This window comes from Colletotrichum costaricense (genome assembly GCF_030867565.1).
Source record: "Colletotrichum costaricense strain IMI 309622 chromosome Unknown Scaffold_11.1, whole genome shotgun sequence".
Classification (NCBI taxonomy): domain Eukaryota; kingdom Fungi; phylum Ascomycota; class Sordariomycetes; order Glomerellales; family Glomerellaceae; genus Colletotrichum; species Colletotrichum costaricense.
In genome coordinates, this window is record NW_026848240.1 from 392,453 (window position 1) to 418,911 (window position 26,459).

Below are 26,459 nucleotides of genomic sequence, written 5' to 3' on the forward strand. Positions count from 1 at the left end.
AAGTTTATATATTTTATTCTTTATAAAGAATTTAATATAGTAAAAAGCTTAGTATACGTATTTATTAAGGTTATATTTTTAAACTACGGTTTACTAAAAAAAAATTATTTTTAATAGGGATAAGCTATTTACTTTGAAGTTTTAGAAATTACTAATTTCGTAACTTAGTATAAATTATAAATTATTAATATTATTTTATTCGTAAACTAATAGATAAATAAAAAGGATTAACTAGATTTTTAAAATATATTTCTATTATTATATAAACTATAACTAGGATAATTAGATAATATTTCTATTAATAGTTTAGTTTATATATAATAATATAATTAATAAAAGTATAAGAGAATCCCCGTTTTATTTTAATTACGGATTTTAGTTAATAATATATAGAGAAGTATAATAAGGATTATAAGCCGTAAAAACTATAATAGATATAAATAAACTTAAAGAGATTTATAAATAAGTATTAATAAACCTCGAATTTATATAATAATATATAAAAAGAAATGCGGATAGATTAAGGATTAGAAAACTATTTTTAAAAGAGGGGAATAGTACCTATTTCTTTTATTATAATATTAAAATAAAATAACTAAATAATAAATTAGATTATAAAAAACTTAGACCTTTTGAAATTATTAAAAAAGTCTTATTAATTAATTATAAATTAAAATTATTAAATATAATATAATACTATTCCGTTTTCTATATCTTATTACTTAAGCTTATATTAAGAGGTTTATATATAAAAAATTATATTATTATTAAACTAAACTAATTAGAATATAAAGTTAAATAAATTATTAACTATAAAATAAAATATAAAAAAATACTTTATTAAATAGAAAAATTACGGATATAAAAAAAATATATAGGAACCCGTTACGAACTTTTAAAACTCTTAATAACTTCTTAAGGAGTATTAAAATTAAAGTTAAACTTAGAACTCCTAATTATTATAGTAATTTAATTAATAAATTTAAAAATATTATTAGCCTATACTTTACGGGCTACTAAAAAAGTATTTTTAAAATCTTTAAAAAACTCTTTTAATATAATCCGACTCTTTTTAAATACTATTCGCTTTTAAAAACGAAAACGCTTTAACTTAAATAATAATTTATTTAACTTAGCCTAAGCTTATTAATAAGCCTTGCCTTTTTTTTATAACTCCGTAGCTCTTTTTTAAAACTATAACTCTTTCGCTTTTTTTTTATAATTAAAATAGTTTATAAGAAATTAGGCTATAAGTACTTAATTAGCAAGGCTATAATATAAATATAAATATATTATAAGACTAAAGCTTATAAAGTTTTTTATATAAGCTCTACTTTTTAAAAAGTTCTTTTATAATACGATCTATATACTAGTTACTAAGTTATTAGCGTCTTATTACTAATTATATCCCGAATTTATTATAATTACTCCCCCCTTATATAATTTTAACCCTTAAAATTATTACGTAATATCTTCTTTTAATATTAATAATAAAGTTATTAACGTTGTTATTTATAATAAATTCTTTAAAGCGTTAATAATATCTTTTTTTATTTAAGAATAAGGTATTACTTTTGTTTTATTATTTACTAAATATTTTATTATTATTATTTAGTAATAGTACGCTAATTAGTTCTTAAGTTAATAATACGTATTTGTAGTAAAGTATTTTAATTATTATAATATATAAGGGCCTACTTAACCTCGCGGTTATTATTATTACTAAGTTATTAAGTAAAGTAAAAGATTTTTTTTTATTATTAATTACGTATTTATTTATTTTTTTCTTTTTTTTATTTAGTAACCGTTCTGTGAATTCTTTTTTATATAATTATACTTTTCTTTTTATAATATTTTAATTTTATATTATTTTTTAATTATAATTTTTTTACTATATTATTACTAAGTATTTATTAAAATGTTTATTATTTTATATATTTAGGATATATTTAATATAGAGTATAATCTTAAAAAAGGCTTTTATAATTTTTATAATAATACTCCTTATATACGCTACTTAGTTAGTATATATTATAATATTAACGAGCTCGTTTATATTACTAATACTTACGTTACTAAGTATATTATTTATTAAGTTAATAAGAAGAAGTATTTTATTATAAGTTATTAAGTCCTCGCTAATTTATTACTAAAGTATTTAGTTAATAATATTTTTTAAGTTTTTAAAGAGCTATATAGCGCTACTTAGTTTACTTAGAATACCCTTATAGAGTTTTATAATACTAAAGTATAGGGTAACCTTAATTCTTATAAGTATAGCTACGTTCTTTATATTTTTAATTATATTATTAGTATATAAAAAAAAGTTACTACTTATATTACTAACTTATTAATAAGTAATATAAAAAAAAAGATTTACTTTAAGTAAGCTACTTTTTAAGAGCTTATTACTAATTACGAATATTTTAACTTATTAATTTCGATTATAATAAGTTATTAATAATCGTTTAGTAAATATTTCTTTTTACTAACTTAGATTTTTTTTTTTTAAACTAGTATTATTAATATTAATAACTAAGCTAAGATTATTTTTTACCTTAGTTACTTCTAGTTAGTTTATTTTTATAATAATAGCTACGTAACTACTTTACGAAATAGCCTCGACGCTCTAGCTTAGTATTATAAAAAGACTTTTTAGGGCATTATTATTATACGTATTTAAGAGTTTTTTAATTTTTTTATTTTTTATAAGCGTATTACTAAGTACTTAGTAAATAAGGTACTTATTTATATTATTATTATATATAGCGCTACCCCTATTTTTTATAATCCTAAGACTTAGATTTTTATTAAAAAGTATATTCTTATTACTAACTATATTCTTATTACTAACTATATTCTTAGTAATAAAAACGAGCGGGACGACTTTAGGTTTAAATTTAATAAGTCCTAATATAAGAATAATAATTTTAAAAAGCTCTTTAATAATTTAAAAGATTTTCTTTTTTAATATTATAATAAGTATTACTACTTTAATATTAATAACTTATTAACCCTTACTTATACCGCTTTTTTTAATATAAATAAAGGTTTTTTAGTTTTTAATTATATTATTTTAGATTTTAATAAGGTTAGTATTATACTCCTCCCGTTCTAAGTAAAAGCTCTATAATAGTTTAACGTAGTTATTATTATAACTAAGGTCGAAGCTATAGGTCGTAGTTAATAATTTAATATTAATAAGTTCTTTATATAGTAGTTTTTTTCTAGCTTTATAGGCGTAAAAGATCGACCTTAACGGGATTACGCTTTTAAGGGAAATTATATAATACGGTATACTTTTTAATTATATAATATACGCAATATACCCTAAGTATGTGCTTAACGTAATATAGTAATTTTAATACGAAAATTGCTATAAAATTTAGGATAAGTAAGCTACCTTATTACTTATTAACGATAGGCTAAGTAATATACTTACGTAGCGGCGCCGGCTAAAAAGGTTAATAATAGAGGTTAGCTATAATAGTTAGTTATAATAGTTAGCCGTAATAATTAGAGGTAGCTTTCCTTAACCGCAGAGGTTCTAAACTTTAATAATAACGTAGAGGTTTTTAAAAAAAAGGCTAAATAGGCTAATATTTACTACTTTTTAAAGCTCGTAAAGATTCTTTTTATCCTTATTATTTCTAATATTACCTAAAACTACTCTCTATTTAAACTAAATAAATTTACTAAATAAATTTACTAAATAAACTTATTAATATATAAACTACTATTTAGATAGCTAGTTAGATAACTAGTTAAGAAATAAGCTAGTTAAAATACTACCTCGACGAGAACCTATTTTAAAAATACTTATTAATAAATCTACCCCTCTTAAACTAAGCGCCCTTTTTAACTAGCTTAATATTATAGTTATTATAACTAATATAAGTATGCCTAAAGATTAGTAAAATACCTTTTAATAATACGGAATTTGGCTAAGTAATAATACGAATATTATAAATAGCTAAGCTAATACGGACGTTAAGATTTAGTATATTAACGCTAACTTAGAAATTATATTTTATAAAACTAAAAATCCTTTTAATATAGGCTATATTATAAATATAAGGGAATATATAAAGGGCCCCCTAACCCTTAATAAAAAAGAGTATATAATATAAGATCTAGCTATTTATACGGGCTAATACTAAGAGGTTTTATATATATTAAAATAAGTATAGCTCGCCCTCTAAATAGCTAGAAGTAGGGGAAGGTTAGGAATTAATAAAAAGAAGATAACGGTCGAGTTAGTTAACTATTTTAATTAGTAATTAAGTATAGAGCACAATATACCTAGTTTTCCTTAATACGTAATATATAGTACGGCCCTAGCAGATTGCTCTATTGGGGGGAATAAGTTCTTTATAAATATTAATATTACTTAGGTCCTTTAGCTTAACTTAGAGAACGAAAATATTATTTTAAATAACGTCCCCCGTTATTAACTTATTAATAATAATAATAATATTATACCCCCTACTTTACCTCTTATTATACCTCTTATTATAGCTCTTATTATACTTTTTATTATAGCTCTTATCGTACTTCTTATTATAGCTCTTATTATACTTTTTATTATAGCTTTTATTATACTTCTTATTATAGCTCTTAGTAATAACTAAGTAATAAACGCTTTACGAACTGCTATTATTATTATATATAATAACCTATATAACTTCGACCGCTTTTTTCTTACTTATTATAATATTAATAAGGTTAATAGCCTTATTTTAAATAATTAGCTTAGTATATATATAAAGCCTCCCCGCTTTTTATTTACTAAGCGTAGTACTATTACTAACTATTATACTTTAAAAATATATACTAGAGCTACTACTATTATTATTAGTATTACGTAAGTTACTCCCCTTATATAACTAGATTTTAATAATCCCTTAGTAACGTATTACTAAGGGTTATAATATTATATTTTTTTTTCTAAAAGTTATACTAAGCTAAATAAAAAGGGTTTTATAGAGTATTATTAATTAGCTTATTTTTAATAACCTTTTATTACGAACTTAATATTTATTATCCTATTTTATATATATCTTTTTTTTATAATATTTAAATTTTTTAATTATTTTTACTACGCTTTTAAAATGCTTAATAAGCTCTTATATATTATATTCCGTAAGCTACCCGGCTTATTTAATAAAATAATATAAGTTTTTTTTTTTATCTTATTTTATAACGATTTTCTTAACTTTTTAAATATTTTACTCGTTTTCTAATTTTAAGAAATTTGCTATTTAGTTACTAACTATTAAGTAATTTTTCTATAATTTAAGCTAGAAAATTAAGAAAATATTATATATTTTTTAATATTATTTTAATAAATATATTTAATAAGCTTATGTAGTAGTTTTTTTTTCGGCTTTATAAGCGCAAAAGATCGACCTTAATAGGATTACGCTTTTAAAAGAAATTATATAATACAGTATACTTTTTAACTATATAATATATATAATATACCCTAAGTACGCGCTTAATATAATATAATAATTTTAATATAAAAACCGCTATATAATTTAAGATAAGTAAGCTACTCTCTTTAATAATAGCGCTAGTTAAAAAGGTTAATAATAAAGGTCGGCTATAATAATTAGTTATAATAATTAGCTATAATAATTAGAGGCGGCTTTTTTTAACTATAGAGGTTCTAAACTTTAATAATAATATAGAGGTTTTTAAAAAAAGGGCTAAATAAGCTAATATTTACTATTTAAAGCTCGTAAAGACTTTTTCTATTTTTATTATTTCTAATATTACCTAAAACTACTCTTTATTTAAACTAAATAAATTTACTAAATAAATTTATTAAATAAACTTATTAATATATAAATTACTATTTAGATAGCTAGTTAAATAACTAGTTAAGAAGTTAGCTAGTTAAAATACTACCTTAACGAGAACCTCTTAGTATATAGTTAGTAATTAGTAAGCTTATTTAAAAATATTTATTAATAAGTCTACCCCTCTCGGGCTAGGCGCCCTCTTTAACTAGCTCGACGTTATAACTATTATAACTAACGTAAATATACCTAAGGATTAGTAAAGTACTTTTTAATAATATAAAATTTAGCTAAGTAATAATACGAACGCTATAAATAGCTAAGCTAATATAAATATTAAGATTTAATATATTAATACTAACTTAAAAATTATATTTTATAAAACTAAAAATCTTTTTAATACGGGCTATATTATAAATATAAAAGAATATATAAAGGGCCCCCTAACTTTTAATAAAAAAGAGTATATAATATAAGATTTAGCTATTTATATAAGCTAGTATTAAGAGGTTTTATATATATTAAAATAAGTATAGCTCGCTCTCTAAATAGTTAGAAGCGGGGGAAGGTTAGGAGTTTTAATTAGTAATTAAGTATAGAGCGTAATATACTTAGTTTTCTTTAATATATAATATATAATACGGCCCTAGCGGATTGCTCCGTTAGGGGGTAATTATAATATATAAAACTCGTTTTTAACTTATAGTTTTTTAATAAGCCCCTTAGTTTTTAATAAGAAATAGGAAGTAAATACCGTTTTATTCTTTATAAGCTCTTTTATAATAAGATATAAAATATACTATTTTAATATAATAACCCTAGCTCTATCCGACTCCTCTTCATCTTTATTAAACTATTAATAAGCGTTTATTAATAACTCTTTTATTTTTTTATTTTAAGTTATTATAATAATAACTATTACTACTTTATTAATATACCCTATAATATATTATTAATATAGGGGAGAGGATTTCCTATTTTTAAAGCTAGCTAATATCTAGCTAGGATTATAAAAAAAGGCCTCGATTATTTAAACGTATACTTTAGTAATATTTTTTTTTTAAGCTAATTATTTTTTACTAAACGTTAAGTAGTAGTTTACTAATAAAACGTAGTTTCTAAATTAGTATAGAGAGGACGTTTTTATAAAGTACTTCTCTTTTTATATAGTCTAGCTTTTTAAATAAACTATTTACTAAGTTTATTTTCCCTAGCTAGTATTTTAAGTTAGAGTTAAATATTAATAGTTTATATACTTATTTTATAAGCTTTTTTTAAAAGTCCCGCGTTAGTATACTAATTACTTTTTTAAGTACTTAGTAATTTATTAAGATTATAAACTTTTATAAAAGGCCCTAGAAGTAGTAAGCTTAGTACTTTAGTTTTTTTATTATAATAAATAGTTCTTATTAACTTATAGCTTATTATTACTCTATATTTAAGAGCTTTTATAATTAATAAGTAACGGGTTATTATTTTTTATTAGCTTATTATGATAAGATTATTACGATAGTTTTAACCGAAGCGTTAGTTTTTATTTATATAATATATTATAGGTTTTAGTATATAAGTATAGTTACTAAAGTAAAAGCGATTTTTAGCTAATTAAACGCTTTATTTACGTCTTTAGTTTATTAAAATCTTTTATTTACCTCTTTTTTATTTTTAATAATACTATTATTAATATAATAATACCCGAGTATTTAGTAATAAACTTTTAATAAAAGTTATAGAACCCTAGGAATATTTAGATATCCCTAATAAACTCTAGCGTTTTTAAGTTAGCAATTATTCGTACTTATAACGGGTTAATTTCGATTCTTTTTAGTATAATAATATAATTTAGGAATTTAACCTTCTTTTAATAAAACGAATACTTTAATAATTTAGTAAAAAGCCTATATAATTATAAATATTAAAGGACTTTTTTAATATTTTTTATATACTACTCCCTTATTATTAAGTAGATTATTAAATTATTTATATATATTATATAATAAGTATTTAATAAGTTAACGAGCGTTTAGTAAATATATACTTAGAACGTTACGGGTGCGTTTATTAGTTTAAAAGGTATAATAGTATATTTAAAGTAGCCGTATTAGCTCTAGAACGCTATTTTTTATTAGTTTTTTTTTTAATCTAAATATAGTAATAAGTATTTTTAATATTTATTTTTAAAATTTATTTTATTTTACGAAGCCTATTTAAGAGCTTATTAATAAGTAGTAGTAAATATTAATTTTTTATAATTATTTTATTTAGCCTATAGTAGTTTATATAGAGGTATAGTATACTATTTTTTTTTTAATATAAAGAGGATCGGTACTCTAGCTTTACTAACTAAAAGTATAATACGATTATTTATTAGGTTTTTAATAATATATATATAAAGCTTATTGAATTATTTTTTATTTAGTAAATAAATAGGGCTATACGGTAGTTTAGTACTTAAAATTAGGTTAATTAAGTATTTTACCCCGCTATATAATTACGGTCTTTTTACTAACTACTTATTAAACGTTTTTATTTTTAATTAAAGTTTTAGTAATAGACCCCCTTATAGTTTAGTCTTTATTATCCCTACGATACTTCTTATAATAGCAATATATAATACGTAAGCTTTTTTACGATTTTTAATAATATTACGAGCTATTACTTTTAGTTTAGTAATAAAAATAGGCTCGTATAACTATATATTTATTATAATATTAATATAAATACTCTCTTAGCTTATTAATAATTATAATAGTAAAAAGTTTATTATTTTTTTATTTTTATTAACTATAGTAAATAGTTACTAAATTTTCTTTAGTTACTTATAGTAATTAATAAAGAAGAGTATTAATTAATAGGCCTTTTTTTAACTTACGGTTTTATTTTAGAAGTCCTTTAATAAAGGGGCTATAGTAATAGCTAGGGTTAATCCTAAGTAAGTTATAAGCTTAGTATTAATAATATTTATCTCGGAGTATATATTTATATTAATTTTTATTAACCTTTTAATAACCCTTTATAAAACTATTACCCTACCCTTTATAATTATTCTTATTAATACCCTTTTAATACTTAGTATAGGTATATTAAGTATATTACCTATATTTATTTATTTTTTAATAAGTTAATCTCTATAACTCTTAGCTTAGTAATAACCTGTTAAATAGTTATTAACGTTAGTTTTAATTAGAAATACGTTAGCTTATTATCGCCCCTACTTCTTAACTTATTTTTTTAATATTTACTAAATATATAGCCTATTTTATTATATATAAAGTATTTAATATTATTATTATAATACTTTTATAATAGCTTAGCGCGAGTACTTTTATTATACGGCTTTTATAATATTATTTTTAATAAGTTTTTAAAGCTTAGCCCTTTAGAGCTCTTTTTATTTTCTTTTTTATAAAAAGGGAATATTTAACGCGGTTATTTTAATAATAAATATAGCCTCTTTTTACTATCTTTTTATAACTAGTTATTACCCTTTTACTAATTTAATAATTATAATTTATTAGTTTCGTAAGTTATATTACGTACTTTTTTAATTAAAACTTTATAATAAATTAGGTCGTTTTATAACTAAAATAGTAATTTAAAAAAGAACTAATATACTTCTATTTTTAAGTTTTTTATATTTTTTATACTTAGGTTATAATAAATTATTAACTATTTAGTAAGGAACTAAGTAGGGGTCTAACCCTTTTTTAGCCTCTTTATTCTTAGCTCTTTATAATATTCCTATTTTTATATTTTAGGGTCTATATATTATTAATAAACGAACGCTAAGAAGTTACCCTAAGAAAGGGGATTTTAAAAGCTCTTTTTATAATTATATTATTATATTTATAATAATAGGGATATTTTAAATAGGGCTTATTTAATATACTATTTGATAATACTTTTTATATAAAGATTATTACTTATTTTTATAATAATAATTTAGTTTATTACTTAGGTACTTATAAACTCTTTTTTAATTAGTTTATAGTTATAAAAAAAAGGTTTTTTATATTCTTATTAACCTAGACGTATTACTAATTACTTAATAAGCTATTAAATAAGTTCCTCGTATTAACGCTATTTTTAGTTTTAGTTTTTAACTATTATCTCTATTATTTTATAAAAATAAGTTATTATTAAGCTTATAAAGTTTACTAAACTAGCTATTTTAGTACTACTTATACCTTTATATATACTTAAATTTTATATATTTAGTAATTAGTTATTAATAAACGCCCCGTTTATAATAAATAGAGTCCTCGGGGTATTAACGAGGTAACTAACCTATAAAAATAATCTACTCTAATTATTTTTTTTATTTAGCTTTTTTATAAACGCTAGTATTTAAATAGGATTTACCCTATAATAAGCTCGTTTTTTTTTAAATAAAATAGAGTTAAATAGTTAATTCTAAATAGCTATAGCTCGTTAATACTAACGGCTCTTTATTAATAACTAAGTATTATTTTATTAACGTTCCGTTTATTTTTATAATTTATTATTATTTATACTAATTATTCTATAAAAATAAAAACTTTAAAATTATAAAAAATTAAGTTATAAGTACTTAACTAGCGAGGCTATAATATAAATATAAGTATATTATAAGATTAAAACTTATAAAGTCCTTTATATAAGCTCTACTTTTTAAAAAGTTTTTTTATAATACGATCTGTATATTAGTTATTAAGTTATCGGCGTCCTATTATTAGTTATATTCTGAATCTATTATATAATTAAACTCTATTATTAACTAATTAACTATACCTAATTAATTAAAACTTAGTAAATAAAAACGTAATATTTATAAATATAAATAGTATTAATAAACGTATTATATAAAATACCTAAATAATAGTATATTTTATAAACCTCGGAATTAAAAAGAACTAAATAATAGACCCCTTATAAATAATAATTTAAATAAGGTATTATTTCTATACCTTTATTAAAAAAACGAATAATACGTAATAATTTATAACGAGACGTAGCTATTAAGAATTTCGATTTTTTAATTTAACTTAATATCGTATTAGTATATTTTAAAAAAAAAAATACTTAACGATTCCCTAACCTAGGAATAAATAACTTATTTATAAGCTTAGAGAACTAAACTTTTAAAAAAAAGAGCTAATATTACGACTTAATACGTATAATAAAACTAGGGTCCCGCCCTACGGGACCTATAGTAACTATTATATTATATATATAAAAGTACGGATTTAAAATAACTTTTCTTAAGATAAAAAAATTATAAATAAATTACGTAACTACGATTATATAATAAAATAAAAAACGGACGCCCGTAAATAAATAAAACGGACGATTATAAATAAATAAAATAAACGACTATTTAATAAATAGTTAAATAATAATAAATAAAAATATTATAAAGGATATATTTATAAACGAGATTTATATATAATATAAACTTAAGCTAAGCTTAAAAATAGACTTTTTATAGCTTTTTTAATAATTAACTTAGTATTAGATCTTATAATTACTTTTAGCTATTTTTATTAAAAACCTTTTTTAATAAGATTATAATTAATTATTAAAGCCTTACTTATTTTATAACTTATAAACATAGCTTTAAAGAAACTATTTATAATTACGATATTATTTATTTACTACTCGTAGCCTTAACTTTTATTAATATACTTATTATAACTAGTTAGCCGTAATATATAGACTTTATAATACTTTTATAACGGGCCCTTATTAAAAAGAGCTCGAATATTATAAAAGAGCTAGAGCTAATTATACCTTTAGTAACTAAGTATTATAGGCTAGCTCTTATTCTTATTAAAAACCGGAAATATATATTATAAAATAGCTTAGTTAAGCACTACTATTATTATTATACTTACTAAACTAAAATCGACTTTTTAATATTTATAAAATATTACTATATAAAAAAGCTTAATAAAAAAGTAATTAACTTACTAAGGCTATATTAAAATAAAACCGAGCTCTTAAGAATTTATAAACGTTTTATATATTAAGAAGCCGTAAATTAGTTTAAAATCCCTTAAAAGATAGTTATTACTTAGTATTAAAACCGCAATTCTATTATTAATTAATCCTCTAATTATACTTACTACTTATAATAGCCTAAGCTCGAAATAGCTCTTTATACCTCTTTTTATTAATAATATAATAAAAAAAAGCTTATTATTATTAATTAGTTTAAAAAAAACGCTAAACGGATTTTTACTTAATAAAATCTAAATAATAAATATATATATATATATTTCTTTTTAGTTAGTTCCGTAGCTTTTAAAATTATATAAGGATTACTTAATGTTAACTTACTAAGTAAGTATTAAAACTATTTATAAAATATTATAAAATTATTAATAGCTTCTTTTTTTTTATTTAATAAGTTAACTAAATAAGCCTAGTTAAAATAAAGCGGTTAAACCTCAGAGATTTATTTAAAAATCTAACCTATTAATTTCTTAACTCGTAGATTCTTAACTTTAATAAGACCCTAGTTCTATTTAAGTACTTCGACGGCTATATATATAATAATATTAAGGCTAAAACCGTAGTTAATAAAAGTAATTATAACGGCTAGAGTAAGTAGTAAGCTATACTTATACTCTATATATTTATTAATAATATATAGTAAATTAAATTAAAGATTATTTTTTATAATAAGTTTATAAAAAAAAAGGTTAATTATAAAAAAAAGAGGGCTAATTATATACTAAAGGAATAATAATTAAGTATAATAAAACTACTTATAATAATAAGTACTTATTTAAATAATAAATTAAAAAGGAATTAATAACGCTAACTAAGGGTAACGAGTACTTTTTAATTATAAACGTTATTACTTTTTATAAAATAGATTTTATCTTTATATAATTACGTTAATATAATATTACGCCCTATTTTATTTTATTAAGGACTACTTCCCTTTTTTAACTTCTTAATACTATAATTAATAAGCCCTTTAAATAGTAGTTTTAAAAATAACTAACGCTTATATACTTAATAAAAAAAAAAAGTAGTTAGTTAGTAAAAAGAACTTAAGTAAGAGATTAATATAAAAAAGATAATAATTACTTAAATAGTTATTATAGTAGCTATATAATTAGTTAATAAGAAGGGCTTAATAATTAACTAGGCCTTTTTATAATATAGAATATTTATTTAGCTTAATAATAGCTAAGTTAATAAGATCCGGATTAAAAACGTATTAACTAAGGCTATTAATTATACTAAATAAAAATTATATAATATAAAAGCTTATATTAAATAAAAAATACTATAAAAAGAGATTTTAAATTATACTATTTAAAATAACGGGCTAGAATATATTTTTATAATAAAGGACGTCCGTAATAATATTAATAAGTAGTATATTAACTTAATAGTCTAACTACTTAGTAATTAGGCTATTAAAAACTAGGGGCTACTTATATACGTCTTCTAATTAACCTTTTTACTTATTTTTACTAATTTAATATAAAAAGCCTAAATCCGTTAAGTTTATTAAAATAATTATTAAATTAGATTAATTATAAGTTTAGCTTTAATAATAAGCTCTTATTAACCTAATTACTTAAGATATTAGCTTATGCTAAAATTACGTAGCGGCCGTATTTATTTAAATTAGGTAGTATTACGGTTCTATTAAACTGCTAGTAAGGTTAGTACGGGCTAACGCAAGTTCGAACGGCGTGAGTTTTTACGGTAGGTGTACTTAACACTGTTTATGCCGAGTCGAAGTCAAATCAATCGAGGCGCGCCCGCTACTTCTTAAAAGCAGGAGTGCATCTGACATCCAACTGGTGTCTGCCCTACCTAGTTCTGAGGGATAGAACCATGTCTGGACTCGCAGGGCTGCCGCTACCCGGCATTCGGGCCACTCGGCAATGCCATCTGGCAAGGCATGTTATCCCTTGATGAGCAATGCACCTGGGCGTCGCACCTTTGGATTCCTTAACCACCCCTTCATACCGCCCTTCTTTACCGCCCTTCACAACACCCTCTTGCCAAGCGTTTATTGGCGGTCTACTTTTGTGCCTGCAACCACGGCGAACTGTGAAGCATGTACTGGGGGCTTGGCCTAGCCCATATCGACTGCCAACCATGGGGCAGCAGTCAAGGGGCTTGGCATCTGGCCTGAGCTATTCCACGGCTGGTAAATCGTACAAAGGTTTGATTGCGTGATGCTCTGCCGTGAGATAGATAAAGATGGAGACGTCGTACACACGAGGCTACGTCGCTCACGTTTTGATGTCCAAGCCGTGAGATTGAACCACTGATCCGCTGATTCCCCAGGAGCTCGGGAAAACAAACGCCCATCTTTTCCCACCCTCCATGGCTGCACAAGTCTCCTCAACGGGGGACTGCTACCTCGAGACCACCACCAGCATCTTACTCGGTATCGTCATAGGCTTGACGATGCTCAATTTTGGAAAGGTGTTGAAACAGACTTCGCACATTTACTCAAAAACCAAGTCGTTTACCAATCTTTACAGCTGGATGTCAGTCAAGCCTTCCTGCGTATGAGCAGCATCACTAAATCTCCAGAAAATAACACTCAATAGGATCTGGATTTTACTTCTTGCTAGCCCCACTCAAGCGATTATCGACTGGCTCTTCATTGTTGGACACATTCTAAAAAGGTCGGTAATGTACGCCTAAACTCCTGTAACCTACTTTTTAATCGTTTGTTAACGAAAACAGCCCCGGGTTTAGCGCTGCGGATATCTTGCTCTGGGTGTTTCAAACGCAGCTTACACCTCAAATCATTGCGAACCGACTAGGACTTATCATGACAGATAAGAAGAAAGTTAGGATCATGAAATGCGTATTGCTTGTGATTATTGGCATAATGAACGCTACTGTCATCTGCATGATATTTCTGATACAAGCGACCTACCCTACGCTGGGTCCACATATCCAAAAATTCTACGCCCCTATCGACAAGGCCTTTGGTCTGCTAACTGATCTCTTACTCAACTTGGCGTTCATATGGAAGGTCCATCATGAACTGATCGCCAACGGTCTGACAAAATATCGATTGTTGTTCAATCTCAACATCGCTGCTATAATACTTTCGCTGTCTATGGATGTAGGTCGCAGCGTATTTCCTTCATTCAAGTCGTTTCCGAGAACTGCCTTAAGAGCATCGCTGATTCGTCGTACAAAGATCGCCCTGCTTGTCGTTGTGCTTGTTCTACCGAATTCCTTTATTTACACTTGTATCCACCCGATAGTCTATAGTGTCAAACTTGCCATTGAACTGATGATGGCAGATCTGATAGTCCAGGTCACGCAAGAGCAATATCAAATGCCGGAAATTTAGAGGCCGCTAATTTTGTGAGGTAGCGCGTCACATCGTCGATTTTATTGATAGCCCTCGTTCTACAGCTTTCCCTGGTTACCTCATCGCACTCACTGATCCTAACAATCTTGTTCGGCATTGCAGTCTTGGCGGATTCATTACGTTATGTGACTCACGATTCTGTGGAAAGTAGTTCTTGTCGACTGACGAGAAAAGATCATTAGTCTATATGATCTTGATGATTGATCTGATATCATTTCATTCGATTTCATTTTATCTGATCTGAAACATATTAAAGCCTACTCGGTTTCAGCCAAAGAGGGCACGACGTTGCCCGGGCGGATGAGTCAGCCAGCGACACTTGGAGCTGGGCAATCTGTATCATCACTGACTTCTCACCGCCACACAACCAGACAAGATAAGCCTCAAAGGATCTAAAGCTCCTCTTCCATTATGTTCAGACCCTTGCTAAGAAGCTACGTTGGCCTGATCCTGAGGTAACAGTGAATGAGCTAGGGCTGGCCTGCTGGGTACCTTAATTGTGTCAAACTTAAGTCGAGCATTCATCAAAGTCTAAATCACGATCAGGAGTCTTGACCTCCCCACCATCCTTTACTTGAGTTGAACTTCATTTCTCCAATCTTCTTCAAACTTCCGCAACTCATCTCTCTACCCTTGAAAGGGGCAGTCGACGGTAGCGTAAAACTAGTGTGATCGGTGAGCAGGGCCCCTAGAATAATCTCAAACGCAAGGGTCGGAAGCGTTGGGAAACAGGCATTACGAGCGGGTCTCGAGGTAACCTCCACAACATCGTCCGATCGGACCATCGACCGTCACTAACTAGCAGAGTCCTAGCCGGAGAATACGCGGTCCCCCATGATGCATACGTCCGGAGTCAGGGCGTCTTGAATTCGAAGACGCATCGCAACCAACTTGCATCTTGATGCCAGTAGAAAGTCTCACGTTCAGAAGGGCCTGATTGTGCCGCGAGAACGTATCGTGGCACGCGGAATGCAGTCTGTTCATCTCTTGTCCTCCGTGTAGACTGAAAATGGACTTTGTCCGCAAGCGCGTACCGACCTTGGAAATACGTTGGTTTCCCTCAAAGGTGGACCGATCTGCCTCCAGCGCCTGCCCAAAGTAGAGACTCAGATCCAGTTCAATCTTTTCTTTCCTGGGACTATGCCAGTACTCTCAGCTCTGGAACTTCTCTACTAGATTATCATGCGTCTCTTCGCGACCGTCGCTCCGGCCATTCTTGATCTGGCGGGCGATCATATCATCGCTGGTGCCCCATCGAATCAGATTAGCCTGGGGTGCTATCGGAGCCCTCTGGTCCGATAACTATCACTGGAATAGAGATCCAGCTGCATTGATGCTATCAAATGCTTGACGTCCCTGCCGTCAGAGGGCAATTATCTGTAGCATGGTGCCAAGACCCGGTGGGATCACTTCCAGAGAATGCACATCTACCTATGCCCCAGAGCAGCTGCACTTCAATGTGAGTCAGCCCAATCCGCGTGGCAAATCAGCAGGTAGTTTCAGTATACTGATGTTGGTACAGGGTTCTTTCCTCCCGTAAGAGATAACTCCAAACTTACTTCGATCATTTTCTAAATATGTCAATCGCAGCTGGCATCGGTAGATGATGTTTCTCTTCGAATCTGAGCTGAGGAACAAATGCTCTTACCAAGGAACACTACCCTACTGGGACTTGAGTCTTGAAAATACTGCGGAAAGCTTCGTCAAGTCGCCAATCTTCGACAACATATACGGTTTCGGGGGTAACGGGCCGTATATCGAGGATATCAGTGATGACGAGGAGTTCCCAGTCAAGACCCCCGCGGAAATTCCGGGAAGGAGCGGAGGAGGATGCGTCCAGGAGGGTCCATTTGCAAATCCCACGGTTCCCATAGGTCTTGGTGCGTTGTGAATTTCCGCAAACCACAAGGCTTCTGCCCCTGCCCGGCATCTGCTGACTTCACATCCTGGCAATAGGGTCCTCCGTTGAATCGTACCCCCATTGCCTGCGTCAAGATTTCAGTCCCACCCTCGTTGCCAGTGCCCTGAGAGACGAAATCATTGACCGTGCGCTCTCTGCGCCGACCTATGGCGAATTCAACTCTCATATTCAGGGCTACAGTTTCGAGTTTGACGGCCTGACTCTCCACGCGGGCATACATCTTGGCATTGGCGGTGCTGTTGGCAAGGTACGTCTGATCAGACGATGATCCTTTCCCATTTTACGGCCCTTTTTGGTTCTTTACTTTGTTAGTTGTGAAGTTGTGTGGTCTGAGGAAGCTAATGGCCAGGACCAGAATGCGGACATGTACTCCTCCCCCGGCGATCCACTCTTCTACTTCGTCCACGGTGCACTGGACAAGATCTGGAACGACTGGCAGCGACGAGGTAAGCATCCTTTTCTGCTCACGAACTTGACTTTCGTTTCAGTGCCACTTGTGAACAGACCAAGGCACTTGGACAAGCGGCTAGGCGCCCCGTTTTCCCCAGCATAAGAAAACGTTAAAAGGAGTCGTAGGCTCGATCTTGCTAACGATGGTCATAGACTGGCCCGCGCGCAAAACCGCTATCGGTGGCCCGGACACCATGTTCGCGTACCCATTCAACTTCTTCGGTGACGTACCGTACGAGAACAACACGTTGCAGTACCTTCTCAAGTACCCTAATTTTGGACAGGTATCCCCATTAGCGACGTGATGGATATCCACGGTGGTCCGTTTTGCTACGAGTATAACTTGTTTGAGCTATCAACTATACCATCTCAGTCTAGTGTGTTACAGCGGCTTCTGCACTCTAGTCGCAGCATCCGATTATACGAATCCGTCGTACAGCGACCAATAGCCGCCCAAGACTGATGAGCTACATCGGCCGCTGTCCTAGTGTGTCGAATCTTGGTTGAGCCGCCGCTGGTCTGGGAGGAGAATCCGTGCACAAGTTGAGGCGCGGGCTATTGCGGTTTAGGGTCTGGCAGACAAAAGACAAAGACAGCCACGGTGGTCGATGTGCTCGGATAAAGTTCCACTACTGAATCAACATCGGAGGCATCCCCATTTGTCCTAGCTTGCGATTGCAAGTCGCTTAAGACGGCAATATTGCGGCGATGTTGTCTGGAGAGTTCCCGAGAGTCAATTGAATCCCATACCACTGCTAGATTATGTGTGGGTGAGGGGATGGGGCACTCATTATCACACTCCAATGTAAGCTTAAGTTGCATTACGCACTTCATAGATAACATGTGCTTAGAGAATGCTCAATCCGATGTAGATACATCGCCAAGTAATTCATGAAGGTGAAATGGAACTTTTATTAATCATGGTCTCAATCGACTGCGTGATGGGGACGGGACGAGACGATCATGTGACTCCTGGTCGTCCGCTATCCTCTTGAACCCTTCGGAAAATAGCGACATTTCGCTCGGCTTTGTGTGAAGTCCCCTTGATTCGACCTCAACTTTTGTTGACCTCAACGGGGACTCATTGATACACCATCTCTCATTTACCTCGACTCCTCCATACGTCTTGCTCGGTTTTTGTGGTGATGGAAAGTCGCATAGCTCAGCGGTGGCCTCTTCGTCACGGAGACTGCTGAGACGGCGTATCTCCGATGTAATCTCGATCTCTTTTGTGATAAAGATGTGGCCGATGCTACTCTGTAGGGTGGGCCAGAAGACGGGTAACGAGGCGCAAATCGTCGCCAAGTTGATCTCAACCGCAGCGAGAACGATGGGCACGCAGCCGTACCAGCTGGGATCGAGGGTCGGATAAGTGCCCGCTCTCGAGTGTGAAATGCCGATGAGACGGAAGATTCCAAGAACGTTCACGCTAGCGAAATCGAGTCAGACGGGAAGTGTTCGCTTTGAGATGGAAAGGAAGTTTAAGACATGGAACTTACAGAACACCCATGGTGAACAGACCAAGCAGGCCCAAGCGCGACTTCGTCCGAGTTCCAGCCTCCAGGAACAAGGGAATAGGTATCGCAAATACAATCAGGTCCAGTGCAACATTCATTCCGACGTGGCTTTCAAAGCTTTTCGCAAAGATAATGGGGTCGCGGGAGCCAAATGCCCATCGAGTATCCGTAGTCGATGAAAGGTCCCAAAAGGCCGACACGGGAAGGCAGGGGATCCAGGCAATGAAGGAGTAAGCTACACCCCATAGTGCGGTGATGTAAATGACGATAATGGTAACGATTCGAGACTTCGTGTTGCGTTCAAACATTCGTAGATATTGAAACAGTAAGGCCAATTTGATGAGGGCTGTTGCCATTGGGTATGCGCCGTTGCAGACATAAAAGGCTTTGATGAAATTTTGCATGCCGTTAACTCCAAGTAATAGAAAGTGCTTGCCCAGCCCATAATCCGTGGCTGCATTGAAGAGTTAGAGGACCTTTCTTTCGTAGGTAGGCGCCATAGAATGAAGACACTTACCCACACACGTTGCTATAGATAAAAGCAGGCTTGTGAGCTGCGGGCAAAATGTTAGACATTGAAAATAATGCGAAACGGTTGCCTGATAGCTACATACCAAAGATAGCACAACGAAGAAGTCATCCCATCCCGGACACCGAGCAATAAATAACCGGACATAGAGTCGAAAGGCACCGCATATCCAGGCGACAAGCTACGGTAAATGGTCAGAAGCTAGAATTGTCTGGATGTGGTTCATGGGCATCAAGTACCAGAAAGGAAACGACCATAGCCAGGACCGCAGGTCGTTGGTTGAGAACCGGCACAGGGTCTTTGAGGTTGTCGGCTTTGCCGAGTAATTCAAGTATGGAGCCGCCCATTTTCTACAAGGGTTCTCGAGATCGGGGCCGTTGCCGTTTGCATACTCGGGGGTGAGACTTCGAATTCCGTAGGTCGAAGTCCAGCTCGCGGGTAGATTTCGAATCGCAGTTCTCAGCCGTTGGCCAGCAAGAGTCGGCGGATGGTCAAATAAGACAACTCATTCGGGATTAAATGGAGACAACCTAGAGGGGTTGGAAAGGTTGGACAAGAGCGAAGGGGGGAGGGGCAGCAATGATAAATGGTTCCCGAAGTCAAGCCCTCCGTCGAGCCGTTCTCGAGATGAACCTGACTGGGGGTGTTTGAGTAGCTCCAGAAAGTGGTGCGCGCAACACCCTGCAGTGCGGTACCTCGAGAAAGCCGTCAGCTCCAGGGCCCCTGCACACGTGGTATGTGCATTCCGGAAACGGGTTCGGGGACACGGCTAACCAAGTGCCTTTTTGTTGCTGGCGAACTTGTTTCACCTGATGCAGATAGCACTGGCGTTTTGCGTGGACAAAGACGGTCAAGATCGCTCATGGCTGGCATTGGGACGAAGGCCTCAAGGTTCGAGGCTTCCTTGCCACTCACTCTATGTTAAGTTTTGTTCAGTGGACTGCGTAAGTACATGCAGGTTTACATGGTACGAGCTGAGGTGGTCTCGTCCCCGTCGAATCCCTCTCTCTTACTCTCTAGTTCTTGCTCCTCGCAAATCTCACCCTTGGAATGGAGACTCGATTCAGTTCCCCAACTTTCCCACCCAGATGAGAGAGACTCCACAAGCCGATCAGCCGATCAAAGTGCGAACAGGTCAATAAGAAACGCCCTGGATAATTAAAAATAAATGGCAAACATACGTAATTTTCGGCCAACCCAAAATTGCTGCTCACAGTGGAAATGTCTTGGTGTTTGCTTCTGCGCCCTCTCTTCTTTTTTCTTCCATGCCGCTCACCGTTGCTTCTCTATTCCTTCTGCAGCGTTAGACGTTTTTATTGGAGTGGCCCCGAGCGTGCAGCATGCAGATAGACTTGGACATGTTTGAAATGTCGTGCGTTTTTGCCCCATTCCCATTTCTTCCACATCTCCTTTCACAGTCGTATTTCTTCGCTTAGACGATAAAGTGACAAGCAAACACTCATCACATCATCATAAATCACAAAGGGGTTGTGCGGACGGACTCCTTGGCCCTTCCTGGAAGGCAAATGCAACATGAACAGCCATCGTCCCGTCTTTCATCGCAGAGGCGCAACTTGTCGGGGACTTCGCCTACCGACTGGCCTTCCTTTCTTGGATTTCTGCCATTTTTTGAGGGGTGGGAAACAGATGAAGGGACGAACAACACACACAAGACACCAGTCTTGTTCGTTGCATCCGCTCCCCTGCAGGACCACCACGTCCAAACGAGGGGAATTGGCGTATCAGCATCGGGCAAGTCGAGCCTGGAGGGTTCGCTCGGACAGCCGCGGCGTCGGACCGTCTGGGGCCAAGGCAGTCCGGGGTCTTTCTAAGAGCCCTCCGTTCAGGATCTACGGCTAGCTTGAGTGGAGATCGCTGGATCAGTGACGATTGTCTCTGTGCTTACTCTTCAATCGCATCCGGACCATGTTTCTTTATTACCTACCTACCGGCTTCCCGGACTTGCCTTTTTCTTTTACTGCCGGCCCAAATGGTCCTAGAAGGCTTTTGCTACGTCGATGGACAAGACTCCCTTGGTGAGACATGCTGAGGGGCCGCGGGATGATCGACACCCATTGGTAGATCTAGCCAGACCAGAGAGCTTTGGCCACCGGAATAAGCAAGCTGTGCAACGCTGGCACTGAGCTGGCGAACTTGGCCTGGGGATTATCGATAATTAAGCGTCGTATCAAAAGTTTGGGCGTTGTCACGATTGATTTCCCACTCATGGTAAGTCGGCTCTCACTTGGTCAACTACTATTGCATGAAACAATCACCGGCTGCTCATAGCAAAGAAAACTCATGGCAACTCAATCTACATCTACTAATTCTGACCTCTGCCACGGAGAAGATGCCAGTTCTAGCTAAGCATGCCGCTTCAATTCAGCCAGCTCGCTTCCGCATGGCCTCTGCGCAAGCCACCGTAGTCCTCCGGCACCGTTGACTTGGGTCCAGCGATAACTTTAGCGATATACCTAGAGAGCTGGTTCGATTCCAACAATCTGGAATTCCTCCGAGTCAGATGCAGTTTAACTCGTCTGACAGTGAGTCCATTTTGGGCAGGGTTTCAGCCACATCTTCTTTGAGAAATCGAGATTATCTCGCGTCGGGAGGCAGCATAGACCTCCTCTGAGAGCGGTCTGGCATCGGGAAGCGCCCCGTGAATTGTTTACAAGAAGACGCATGAGTCGAACTGGGTTCACCAATACATCGAATGAGTTTATGGTTAGACTTCGATGATCGATCATGTTGGCGTAGCTCAGCCTTGGCCGGTGCCTCTTCCTGCCTCTGCGAGCGTGATGTCCTGGCGCCGGCACTCCATATGACAGGCAAAAGCCACCGAAATCATCCCTAAGAAGCGCCTCATAACCTTCAGATTCTCGTTAATGGAGTCGAAACATCTCAAATGTTTCAAGCACAGAAGATCACGTTTGTGTGGATGGAATGGTGCATAAAGCCATGCCGACGGGATGCCTTCAACACAACTGATGAACATTGAAGCCAGTAATAGCCTATTTAATAACGATAATTACTGTCTTCACTATTCATCGAGTCCTTGGGCTCAGAATCAAAGCCGCATCCGGCTGTTGCCAGCATATTGTCTCGTTTCATGATGTCTCTCACAACAACGAATGCACATGTCAACAGCAAGCCACCACCCAGATGTCTTTGCCTCACGGACTCCGACTGCCACGCGACGTTCAGGTCATCAGGCTATCCTGACAGCACCACAAGCCAGCCTCACCAGAGACTATGGCATTATAGTCTACTCTCCTTTGCCCGATTTGTGAATCCGATGGAGTGGGGCATCGGCCGATATTGGCCAAAGCGTTATCGACCTTCCGGCCAGAATGAGGTCTGGCTCATGTTCGTGGCGCCGGGGCTGAGAGTCCGGCGGCTGTGTCGGTTCGGACCCACGTGAGCTAGAGACTCTTCCGGCCGAAAGACCTTCAAAAGAATAAGTTCCAGGGTACTAAGGCTCCTTGGTCGGCGGAAATCGCATCCGAGGATTGTGGTTCGCGGCCTGATTACCATGACCGCTGGCTTATTCACATAAGAACCGCATCGGGGATGGATCAGGGCATTATTCGTCCTGCTGCGGCCCAGCAATCTGGCATCGCGACGCCAAGGGCGCTGCTGCCAATCCTGCACTTAGACAAGAGCGGCAGGCAGACGTTCTACTTTCTCCTATTGCCAATACTTGTAGGAGGGTCCATACGCGTTCTTTGGGAGAATTCTCGATGGTAATCCCACTAGGTTTCCTGCTTCATAATCCCGACCCGGAGACGGTACGGGCACCGGAACTAAGAGCCTGCCTCGCCGAAACAAAGGTGGCGGCGAGCGAGGTCATATTGGTCCACTGAGCGTTTGATTCTGGATCAAAAGTCAATTGCGTCAAAGGCTCGATATCAACGTCGAATCAGTGGCACCCTCAACGGTTTGTCTAATGTTTGATTTCATGTTCGGGGTTCCGTTTCCGTCAACAGTCACCACGATTGCTAAGGGAGATTGCTCCCGTAGGGTTCTGGCACAACAAGATTCCAGAGCTATCCATGTCGAGGTCCTTGTTCCTCAGTCCCACTTCGATTCGGCTCGAAGCGCGCTGGGTCGACGCGATCTAGTTCTTCAGGGTGCATCTTTAGTATCCGGCGCTAGCATCTACAGGGCCTCGCATCATCTCATCTAACCTCCCACGTAGCCTTGACTATTGGGTGACTTTACGACTAAATAATACAATTACTATGTACTCAACAATACTTCATCGTCCCAGAAACCACACCGTCAGACTTTACAGAAACAGAGACCTTCTGAACATCATCTAAAGCAACGCCCATGCAACTTACCTAGAATGCATCTTTCGATGGAAAGGCTGCACACCGTTGACTTAATACCTGAATAGTGCCAAATAGTCTGAGCTTGAGCTCACTCTATGTGATATCCAGACATGCCAAACAACGATACTTCTGCTTTATTCTGGTTAGTGTCCTTTTTTCCGAAACAGTACTGCTAAGAATACCGTACAGTTCAAAACTCAGACAAATAGGCTTCAAGACGCCTAGCATGTTACCGTAGCCCAGGCGCAGATTCATGAGGACCTGAGTCAGGAAGCTCATGCGGTGTGAAGGCTCGAGGAAATGGTGAAGGCATAATCTCACGCTTACCTCAAGAGATGAAATTTTGTAACCCGACTCAAGTTACAATGCATTTCTTGGAATCATCACCGTCGTGGCTATATTACTCGGCTGATGCCGCTTAAGGAAGGGGCAGAGATAACTTAATGAGACCTTGAGACTACGGAAGCGGTGTTTGAAGCTAGCAGGGGCAAACAATGAGACTCAGTCTCCCTACCACAGGTGAAATGCAGAAATTCCTCAGGGTATCGCTATACTCCAACCTGAAACGCACAGATGCAACTGGAAGTAAGAATGAATGCCCTCTGGGAAGAAAACCGGCGGACTCGGCACACCAACGAGAGGAAAGAAACGCTCAAGGTACTTCAAAAAAGCAAGTCCCTAGACTTGCTACATAATGCCAAATTCCGCCGGGTCGCCTATGTGATCACAGATCAGGATGATCCGGGAGTATTCCTGCTGGCGGAATGCTGCAGTGATAGGTCATGAGTAGCAAAGATCGCTCAATGTCGGCACACACAGTCACAGTTACTACTTCTCAGATGGAAAGTTTACATGCTGAGGACATGAAAGTGGCTTCCAGAAATAATTTCACGGAAGTTTCTATTTACCAGAACCGGCTACATGATGCATCCGTCTCTCGGGTGTGGCTACGCGCATACGGGAGAGTAATATAGGGCAAGCTTCAGCAACATTGGCTCGGATTCCTGCCATGAATTCGTGATCGTGCTTCATCACCAAATATCACAGGCTTTCAGCACGTCTTACGATTCTTCATTCCAGTGTTGAACTGCTGCTGAAGCAAGCCCCCTATTGATCTCTCACACGTCTATGTACTATTAAGAATTGCTACACCCGTGGTCTGACCATAATTGAGGGTACCTTCGCGGCTCAGTCTAACTTTTCGAGTTCAGCCACCTTATCTACCTTAAAGCATGCGTTGAACGTGTCACATATCATGACGCTGAGTGGCCAGCTTTGGCTTCCATCGTCTTGATCTAGGTTACAGAGTGCCTTGGTAAGGAATTCGATTCGCTGATTCTGTCTCCGCCACTACTTCAAGCTGCTACATAAGGCGACGAGGCTATTTGGTATGTAACGCGTCCCTCATGCACAAAAGCCTCCGGCTAGGGTGCTATAAATTGTAATCGTTAGCCGGACGCAATCTAATCTCTTTCACCATTTGCACCCCCGAAAATACTATCTGAACACTCCAATAAGACCGATTTTATTGCTCATTTGCTACCAGAAAAAAGAGAAAAAACACCATGGCCGTCGCCTCGCCTCAAACGGAGACATTCTCCGTCTTTCTGCAGGGATACCTTTCACGCCCTGATCACTTCTTCGAAGTAGTCTCGCCCGGCAGCAATCCGCAACCACCCAACCTGATCCGAAAACGATTCATCTTCAAACAGGCCTCTTTTAGCGGATTCACGACCGATCTCGATCCGAGTTTGAACCCCATGCATGGACAGATTGGTCTCTATGTCTCAGGCTTGACGGACCCAGAGGTCCAAAAACTAGACGACTTTACACGGAATGTAGTCATGTCGACATGCATGAAAATGCAAGGCAAGGTGTCACTCATGTGCAACCACGGAACGGTCTGTATGAGGGAGGTTACTCTTTGGTTAGGGATCCCGAGGAATCAAGTGACACAAACCTCGAACGATATTCAGAATCAACAATTTGCTGGTCACGGAAGTGGACCTAGGGCCGGAAATTCCAGCAACATAGCGAACCAAGCAGCTCAACCCTGGGATGGATTCCAAAACCAGATCGACAACGGGAATGGATCCTCATCATCCTTCGGCAACGTTCCAAATAGTACCGTTGGAAACAACAGCCAAAACCTGAGCCAAGATCTCAACGGCGCTGCACGGGCTGCTTGATTTCCCCGCATCTCACGAGTGCAACGTCAACTTCATGGTTCAAAATGATCTCAGCTAGAATAAGAGCCGAGCGAACATACGCGATCATACACGAAAACACACGGAGTTGTCAATACACTCCAAGTCGGACATACCTACGAAAACCACAACATATGACGAATGTACGCCATAGCTTTTGAGTTATCAGTTTCACAAGAGGAAAGGGGGCTTAGTACCAACTTTCGCAATGGATTTCCAGCTTTTAATGACCGCGAAGCAAGAAGATTCAGATCAGACGACCACCACGCAGCAAATGCAGTAATTCTTTCTTCGAGTTTGGACAGTCTATCGGTGTCAGGGTAGATTCAAAAAATTGATATGAAATGA

The 26,459-nt window shown here is 34.6% G+C and overlaps 5 protein-coding genes across 5 annotated transcripts; 4 read left to right on the forward strand and 1 right to left on the reverse strand.

The window, feature by feature from the left end:
- Nucleotides 1-114, forward strand: CCOS01_10494 (uncharacterized protein; the record flags this gene model as incomplete). Its single annotated transcript, XM_060458649.1, has 1 exon — nucleotides 1-114. A coding segment is annotated over one exon (114 nt), but the record flags the coding sequence as incomplete, so codon positions are not given.
- A 14,027-nt stretch (nucleotides 115-14,141) lies between these two features.
- On the forward strand, nucleotides 14,142-15,132 carry CCOS01_10495 (uncharacterized protein; the record flags this gene model as incomplete). Its single annotated transcript, XM_060458650.1, has 4 exons — nucleotides 14,142-14,308; nucleotides 14,372-14,458; nucleotides 14,511-14,898; nucleotides 14,977-15,132. 4 exons carry the CDS (start codon nucleotides 14,142-14,144, stop codon nucleotides 15,130-15,132), a joined length of 798 nt encoding a protein of 265 aa, XP_060310452.1.
- Nucleotides 15,133-16,756: 1,624 nt separating this feature from the next.
- On the forward strand, nucleotides 16,757-17,829 carry CCOS01_10496 (uncharacterized protein; the record flags this gene model as incomplete). The annotated part of the gene is made up of 4 exons (XM_060458651.1): nucleotides 16,757-17,033; nucleotides 17,110-17,321; nucleotides 17,430-17,520; nucleotides 17,678-17,829. The coding sequence occupies 4 exons, from the start codon at nucleotides 16,757-16,759 to the stop codon at nucleotides 17,827-17,829; spliced, it is 732 nt and encodes a 243-aa protein (XP_060310453.1).
- A 613-nt stretch (nucleotides 17,830-18,442) lies between these two features.
- Nucleotides 18,443-19,917, reverse strand: CCOS01_10497 (uncharacterized protein; the record flags this gene model as incomplete). The annotated part of the gene is made up of 5 exons (XM_060458652.1): nucleotides 18,443-18,953; nucleotides 19,024-19,495; nucleotides 19,559-19,595; nucleotides 19,656-19,751; nucleotides 19,810-19,917. The coding sequence occupies 5 exons, from the start codon at nucleotides 19,915-19,917 to the stop codon at nucleotides 18,443-18,445; spliced, it is 1,224 nt and encodes a 407-aa protein (XP_060310454.1).
- A 5,552-nt stretch (nucleotides 19,918-25,469) lies between these two features.
- Nucleotides 25,470-26,093, forward strand: CCOS01_10498 (uncharacterized protein; the record flags this gene model as incomplete). Its single annotated transcript, XM_060458653.1, has 1 exon — nucleotides 25,470-26,093. One exon carries the CDS (start codon nucleotides 25,470-25,472, stop codon nucleotides 26,091-26,093), a length of 624 nt encoding a protein of 207 aa, XP_060310455.1.
- Nucleotides 26,094-26,459: the final 366 nt, after the last annotated feature.